General features: G+C 33.2%; 2 protein-coding genes across 2 annotated transcripts; one reads left to right on the top strand and one right to left on the bottom strand.

Moving 5' to 3' along the window:
* Positions 1-2,395: 2,395 nt before the first annotated feature.
* PGO_101770 (6-cysteine protein,secreted ookinete protein) lies at positions 2,396-4,784 on the top strand (the record flags this gene model as incomplete). Its single annotated transcript, XM_028688207.1, has 2 exons — positions 2,396-3,003; positions 3,230-4,784. 2 exons carry the CDS (start codon positions 2,396-2,398, stop codon positions 4,782-4,784), a joined length of 2,163 nt encoding a protein of 720 aa, XP_028544008.1.
* A 1,836-nt stretch (positions 4,785-6,620) lies between these two features.
* On the bottom strand, positions 6,621-7,244 carry PGO_101760 (ras-related protein Rab-1A; the record flags this gene model as incomplete). Its single annotated transcript, XM_028688206.1, has 1 exon — positions 6,621-7,244. The coding sequence occupies one exon, from the start codon at positions 7,242-7,244 to the stop codon at positions 6,621-6,623; it is 624 nt and encodes a 207-aa protein (XP_028544007.1).
* Positions 7,245-8,834: the final 1,590 nt, after the last annotated feature.

Here is an 8,834-nt window from a genome sequence, read left to right as displayed (position 1 = left end):
CTTAAAAAAATTTTTTTTTTTTTTTTTTTTTTTTTTTTTTTTTTTTTTTTTTTTTTTTTTTTTTAAAAAAAAAAAAAAAAAATGTAAAATTAAAAAAAAAAAAAAAAAAAAAAAAAAAATGAACTTACGAATGAGCGAATTAATAAATAGGGTGACAGAGAAAATTGACGGAGGGTAAAACAAAGTCTTGCATGAAATTGCCAATCGGTATGAAATGAAAAAAAAAACAATTTCTCACAGCAAAAAAATGTGTGCATAATATTTGCATACACCCAATTTAGTTCAATGAATTTCACACTTTTAATATTATTCCCCCAACCACACACCACTGACGAGTATTAAAATATTTACATCCCTGAGTGGCAAACTTGTCACGACCCCAACAAGAAATTCAAAAGTACAACTCCAACTGGCCTTCTCTCCTCTGTTCTACTGGGAAGGGGCGAAACACAGGAAAAGCAGGAAAAAAAGGGAAAAAAACGAAAAAAAAAAATACCAATCGAAAAAATGCTAGCCGAAAAGACCTCCAAACAATGATACAGCAGTTTGCCCCTAAATGAACAGAAATTAACAATTCTCATTCATGCAGTTCTGACCTATATCAAAATTTACAACTTGACCTATTTGTGATAACATACATTGAGAGCATGCACGGTAGCTTTTTTTTTTTTTTTTTTCTTCCAAAAAAAATGGAATATCGTAGTGCACAATATATATATATATATATATTTATGTGGCAAAAAGGGAAAAATAGCTAGAAAGGGTGAAGAAGGGAAATGAGGTCAATTAGTCTGATCTATACTAGAAAGAAAGGTTGATATTTTCACTTGGTAAGCAACAAGTTTTGATCATAGGGAAAAAATTGCATATATATATATATATATATATATATATATATATATATATATATATATATATATATATAATTTACATGTTCTCTCATCCCCATAGGTTGCAAAGGTACGAAATTTGATTGAAGTGTAACGGCCAAAGTAGAAAAAAAAAAAAAAAAAAAAGTGCTAAACTGCAAAGTGGGAGGGGATAAAGGATTTTCCTTTTATTGACAAAAAAAAGAAAAGTAGACAATTTAGTACACACTTTAGTACACACTTTAGTACACACTTTAGTACACACTTTGGCATACACTTTGGTACACAATTCAATAGACATCACAATCAATGGATGAGGCTGTGTAAAAACGAATCTTAACTTGCATGTTATGAAAGGCACGAGTAAAAATTACTTGCGTAACACTTGAACATGTATAAGGTGTGTACAGCGAGATTAATCAGGTTTCCAAAACTTAGTTCATTAGTCCCCCTACATCCGACGTTGATACAGTGTGCATAATTAGGACCTTACCACATTTTGCATCCTCTTTTTACCATGTTTTCTTCTTCTTTTTTTTTTTTTTTTTTTTTTCATTTTAAGAATCCTTATTAACACAACTTTTTCAACATTTGATCAAAAGGGGGGCTAACCCCGCACATAGAAACATACAACAATAGGGGGAGGGGGGGAGAGAGAAAAAGCGGCATTCGCAATAGGTATCATGAATTGGAAATAATATGCCTGACTTGTCAGGTAAAAAAGAAAAAAAAAAAAAAAATAAAAATAGGGAGAAAGGAAGTGGTCAGGTGAGCAGGAAGTAGATATCCCATTTGTATCAGACAAAACTCAAGTAACCCATAAATACAACTACTCAACATTTGCAAAAAAAAAAAAAAAAAAAAAAAAAAAAAAAAAGAGTACTTACAGTATTTTCAACTGAGGAGGAATAATTTTTCTTTAAGTATTGTTAATTTGCTTTTAAGTAATGTGGATCTTTGGGAAATTTTTTTTTTTTTTTTTTTTTTTTTTTCCCCCTCTCTTCCACACTTTCCCTATTCGTTGTAGTGTATATACACACATGTTGTCATGATCCTTTTCTGTGTGTTCTCTAAACTAGACATGTGTGAATAGATGAGTTTTTTTTTTTTTTTTTTTTTTTTTTCCCCTTCCCGGCTGCTTCCCTACTTCCCTGCTTCATTCCATTTCTTCCCATTTCTTCCGTTTTCTTTTTTTTCTTTTTTTTTTTTCTTTCTTTTCCTCCCCCTTTGATCATGCGGCTCTCTATAAAAGGGCGTTCTTCATTAGTAATAAATCCATGTATGGAAGAAAAAAAAAAAAAAAAGGAACTACCAATCGAGTGTGGAACACACAAAATAAGGATATTATAAGAAGTAGGAAAAAAAAAAAAAAAAAAAAAAAAAAAAAAGAGCACAGCAGAGCACAGCAGAGCACAGCAGAACAGTGGCATATAGAAAAAGCATATTCACACCTCGTTCGTTAGAAGCCCTTGTGTAAACACAAAATTACAGACGTAGAGAGTGATCATTAAAAAGGATAAATCAAAATGACACCAATTATGAAACTTGTGGGTTTCTTTCTATGGATGTCCATAACTTTAAAAAGGGTGAAGGGATTTTATTTCACTGTCCAAAATGAACTTATTTCCAAGAACACGAATATGAGAGTGTGTCATCTGGAACATTTTGTAAATTTTAAAAATGAAATTGTTCATGTGTGTCTAGACAAGGTAGAAACTACGTCAATGAAAAAGCACAACATTATAATCAGTTCCTATGGTGAAGATAAAAAATGGAAAGAAAGAAGTAAAGCTCTGACTAGTTATACCACCAAATTGTTAGCATATTTTTATACCTTTACAAATAACAATCAGTTGGTTGTTGTCTTCTGCTTTAACAAAACTTTCTCGAAATCTCCTTACGAATGTTTTAGAACTATTACAGATGATTTAAATACAGTTAAAACTGAAAAGATACAAATCGACTTACGCATGTTTGAACCTTCTTCCTTCAGTGATTATGCACTGAATTCATTCGACATCTTTGGCATTCCCCATCTCCTTATTTGTGGTGTCAACAACAAACGAAACTCTGGGAAAAATTTCGGTCTCTTCGTTATATGCCACGCAAGTCCGGATGGTGGCTTCTCCTGGGGGTAAGTCCCGACCCCCACACGCGGTTGAGCGACGGTGTGTGTGATTCCACTTTTGTCTACTCGCGTGTGATTCTATTTCTGTCTGCACGTGGTATTGCAGCCTTCCCTGTGCATCATCCCTCGACTAGCCAATTTTGTACCTGGACTAGCCAATTTTGTACCTCTACTAGCCAATTTTGTACCTCTACTAGCCAATTTTGTACCTCGCCCGATCCCGTTTCCACAGACGCAGACTCCACTTCTACCACCCGAACATGGAAAAGCACACGGTTTACGAAAAATTAGTCCCTAAAGTGAGTGGAAATGAAATAGGATTCCAATATCTGTCCCCCAAGATTTCTTTAACCAAGTACCTCAAGTGCACATACCGCAAGGATTACCAATTCGAATGCCACGATGTGAATTTAGTGAGAGAACAGAGCTACATGTGGGATATAGCCAAGGTGAAAGGTTATTATGTGGCTCCTCTGTCAGATGGGAAAAGTCCTCCTTGTACTTTGTATTACATGTACAATGATACTTATATGATCCCATTAGAAACACCAAGAAGCATTGGAAGTGAATATCATAGAGGGAAATTATTTCATCTAGATAGTGAGAGACTTATATACAATTATGAAAATGAGAAAGAGACATATACATACATATTACAACACAAAGGAACAGCAAAATTCTGCACATTAATGTATATAAAGAAAGATTATATGAATGCAGGGTTTGTAAAGAAAGGAAATAATTATTACTGTGATATTAAGTACGATGAATTGGTAGTTGATGGAGAAGATAGATATTTCACAGTTAGCATATACAATGGTGTAAGACAAGATATAAGAAAATGTTTCTATTTAAGGTATGATAAAATGTTAGAACCTGTAAATATTGTACACAAAATTGATAGCGTATATGAATATAGTAACTTTAAATTATATACACTCTATATTAAAAAAGATATTGAGAAATATTTTCTAAAAGATATGACTTTGGATTGTTATTTAGGAGAAGATTTCTATCTATCTTTACATATCAATTTTAAAAATAATTTCATCTTAGACAACACAGATGTGAATCAATCAGATGTTAATTTGTATCCAAATAATATTATATACTTTAAATTACCAGATGCACGATCTCAAACTTTGGTTGCAAAACTTCCTTTTCCTCAAAACACTAGATATATAAAAGTTGACGATTATTACTACATTTTTAAATTATCTTCATTTATACCTCAGCAAACAACAACAGAAATGTTATTTCTAAACAATAAGGGTTCACAGAAAACGCAAAATAAAAGTGTTACTTTTCATGCAGGAGGAGAACAAGAGACAATTTTGGGTGTCGACTTTTCTAGAAAAAATAAAATCTGTGCCTATGCTGGAAATGAACATAATTGTGATAAAATTCAAGTAAACGGAAACAAAATAAATGTCAAAGTTGATTTACTCAATACCCAACCATCGAAGGGAATCACTCTTGGAATTATCTGCCCTGTCAACAAGAAAAATAAAAACACATGCTTTAACGAAATATATGATAATAAAAAAAAGATTTTTATTCGAGATTATCTCAAAGACAGCAAAGGATTCCTTACCATATATCCAAAAACATATGTGCACACTCCATCTGATACCGATGAAATTTATGAAGAATCTATTCTTGTTTTGACTCCTCAGTTCATCGACATGTATAATGCAAACTGGGAAAACTACAAGAGCACCTTCAACTGCAAATGTTATTCAGACAATATGGTCTACGAGCTTACCTTTAACTTCACCCAAGGGTGAATACTAACCAGTACAAGCGAATACCAACCAATACTAACCAATACTAGCAGCAGGGTTCTACGTGGGGTAGTAAAGAAATATATACGAGATATATTTGCATCTCCTCACATTATATTACAAACTGCAGAATCATCTCATTTTTTTTTTTTTTTTTTTTTTTTCCCCACGAATTTCGTTTTAGTGCGTATTTTTTAATTTTTCACATTTTACATTATTACGTCGTTTTTTCCATCTCTCTCTTGTCCTTTTTCTCCGTCACTTTCTTGCCCTTTTTTTTCTCCGTCACTTTCTTGCCCTTTTTTTTCTCCGTCACTTTCTTGCCCTTTTTTTTCTCCGTCACTTTCTTGCCCTTTTTCTCCGTCACTTTCTTGTCCTTTTTCTCCGTCACTTTCTTGCTCTTTTTTTTCTCCATCTCTCTCGCGCACGCCCTTGCCTAATGCACCTTCACATACCACTTCCACAGGTTGCAAAAGTAGATGCACATTCACGTGCAGGCGCACTTTCTCGGCAGACTTAGAACTTTCTTCTATATAGAATATTTATCACTACCCACACCCCTAAATCCATCCACACGTCAAAAAGTTAATACTCCAAGTGCACTACTGTGAAAGCGTGGTATGGAACATTTCACAAAGGATTATAATAGAATTTAACCTAGGACAGTAAAAAAAAACTTCCACAAAATTTTTTTTTTTTTTTTTTTTTCTTCTCCCATTTTGTTTTACTCCTTTTTTTTCGCTTTTTATATGCAACCCGTAAAGGAATCCTACGATAGGGAAGCGATACACCACCTTTTGTGTCTTCTCAAAATTATTTCTCCATCATTGGCATAAGAAATTGCATGCAAGTAGTGTGTATATGTGTATATGGTATGTGTATACATGAATATACCCACCCACCCCACCACCACCACTATATCTCCATGTTCTGGTTTCGAATTATCAGTGAACAGAAGAATAGGATGTCCACATATGTCCACACTTCTAGAGGCGAATCTGCATGATATGAATATATTTCCACTCAAGGAAAGCTCTTATAGAGTTGCTGACTGTGCTGTCGTGTGCTTCATCAGTAGAACATATTGCAGATACGAGAAAGTTTTATATTCACAAATAAATTGAAAAATGGAGAAAAAATAAGAAAAAAATAGGTCTCTTCTGTTTCCGTTTTTAAAACAAAAAAAAGAAAAAGAAAAAGAAAGGAGCATGTATGGATAACATAGGCACAGGTATGTATATGTATATGTACACGCATAGGTATGTCGCGTTCATTTATTTATTTTTTTTTTTTTATGAGGATCATTTGGTCAGCTGATGGGTACATTTGCAAATGAGGTAGGCGCTCACAAAAAAGTGCATGCACAAATTATGATGGGGTTGGGGGATAAGCAAAACTGGAAAATAAAAAAAATAAAAAAAAAAAAAAACTAACATGGCCATTGTCATTACCACTATCACTATCACTGTCCTTACCACCACCACCACCCCCTATGGGTGTCAATAGTAGTCACAAGTAGTTCAACTCAGTCCACTCACAATCCACTGAGACCTCGGGAAGGAGCTGAATTTATTAGTTGATGCGAGGTTCACATATGAGATATCAAGGGCAAAATTGTAAAGAAAAAATAAAATGACAACAGCGTTTTAAATAAAATGCACGCACGAGAGAAAAATTTTCCAAGATGTTTTTTTTTTTTTTTTTTTTTTTCCTTCCTTCTCTCTCTCTCTCTCTCTCCTCTGTAACAAGTTCAGCAGGTTACCAATAATGTGTTTTTGCGTATGTTTATGCGTTTGTGTGTGTGTGTGTGTGTGTGTTTATCAGTTTTTCTCTTGCGTGTTAACAGGTGCAGGAGGCACCTGGTCCAAGGTCCTGTGGAGATAACTTTACCTTTGACTGTGAAGCCCCGAGAGACGAGACATTTTTTTTTTTTTTTTTTTTAATTAATTCTTCTGTTATCATAGTGAATGCCAATTCTACATTTGTAGCATCTTTTGCTGAAGTTTCAATAAAAGGAATATTTAATTCCTTTGCTTTATTTTCACCCTCGGTAGTTGTAATTTCCATCTCATCCTTACAATCAGCTTTATTTCCAACTAACAATTTACAAGTCTCTTCATTTGTATACTTATTAATTTCATTCATCCATTCTTTTATATGAAGAAAAGAATTCCTATCAGTTGTGTCATAAATAATTATTATACCATCTGCGCCTCGATAGTAAGCAGATGTTATTGTTCTGAATCTTTCTTGCCCTGCTGTATCCCATATTTGTAACTTAACAATTTTATCACCTATCTTTATTGTTCGAAATCTAAAATCAACTCCAATAGTCGTTATGTAACTTTCAGTAAAATGATCATCTGAAAATCTTAATAAAATACAAGATTTGCCCACTCCACTGTCACCTATCAGTATTATTTTGTATAAATAATCATAGTCCCTAGACTTGTGCTCGTTCATTTTGTTCCTCTCGACCTTGACCTTGACCTTGACCTTTCCCAGAAGGGTGCTACATAGAAAAAAAAAAAAAAAAAAGTATACATACATATATGTATATATATATGCACATATATATGTGCTTATACTCATCTTCACGCGCAGGAAGTTGCCATGCAGGGGTGGGGAAGGCAAAATATAGGAGGTTAAACGGGTGTCTGTACAAATGGGTAAAAAAAGCACGGGTGACGAATGAAAGCATACACACACATTCAAAAATAAACGATACAGATGGAGTAGCAATGATAGGAACCGAATTAAGACCATAATATGCACACTGTGTGTCCAGTTAACCTGGTTCCATTAATTTTATATGCCTCCTTAAGGCAGACATATTCACCCAGTATTGCTGTACACCCATTCACCCAGTATTGTTGTACACCCCAACATAGAGACGCAATTTCCAGCTGCACACTCCTTAATGTAATAACTCCGTATGAAAAACGTTTATGCTTACACGCTTGTAATTTCCTAACAGTAGCAGAAGGAGGAAATTCTTCTGGTAACCACACACAAAAAAAAAAAAAAAAAATGATCAAAAAAGGTGGTCAAAAAAAAAAAGGATGGAAAACGGGTAAAAAGACGATACATTCACTGTCTTATTACTTTTGTTCACAAATCATTTGGCATGTTCTATGTGTCAATACACAACTACTATCTCTTACACATCAAAAATGTTCACGCAATTCTTCCTATGTATACTTTTGCTCTTATCTCATTTTCATAAATGGAGACACATCCTACCCCATGTACTTTTTCAAATGAGGTTTTATATTAAGAAGAAATGAAGAGGGAGTAACCGTGTGGAGAGGAAAAAAAAAAAAAAAAAAAAAAAAAAAAAAACATGCATATATGTAAGCATAGGCATAGGTGTATACATAAAGTGGTTTGTGTTAGTATGCTTACATAAAGATCTGGAACAATTTTTTTTTTTTTTTTTTTTCCCCCACCCCTTCTCACGCGTAAGCAACAAAAATTATGTGTTAATTTTGAGATTTCGGTGATTTTACCGTGTTATTGTTTTTATTCTCGTTTGTTCTCCTTCTTCTGAATTTTCATTTTCATTTTTATTTTATTATTTTTTTTATTTTATTATTTTTTTTTTTTTTTTTTTTTTTTTTTTTTTTTTTTTTTTTTTTTTTTTTTTTTTTTTTTTTTTTTTTTTTTTTTTTACCTGTTTGTTCAGGCGAAAATGTGACACATTTAGGTCTTTTAAAAAAAACAGTGGAGGCACAAACAAGGTCCGAGAGAAGGGGATACAAACAAAGTGAACAAAAAAAAAAAAAAAAAAAAAAAATCACACGTAAGCGCACGTACTCATGAATGTATGTATATATATATATATATATGTATATATTATATGCATACAATGCATACATTTTTGTGCGTGTGTTCACATACTTGTATATATATTTGCACTGGGGCCCCCAAGTGACTCGGGCGAAAAACACTGTAACTGTATTAATACGCGTAACGGGTTATCAGTTTAACGTATTAACTGTTTGAGGGAAAAAAAAAAAAAAAAAAAAGGTTCATGGCTTTTTCTACCAGCCC

The sequence above is a fragment of the Plasmodium gonderi genome (genome assembly GCF_002157705.1).
Source record: "Plasmodium gonderi DNA, contig: Chr10, whole genome shotgun sequence".
NCBI lineage: Eukaryota > Apicomplexa > Aconoidasida > Haemosporida > Plasmodiidae > Plasmodium > Plasmodium gonderi.
Note: the sequence above shows the minus strand (reverse complement) of the source record. Positions and strands in the feature narration are given on the sequence as shown.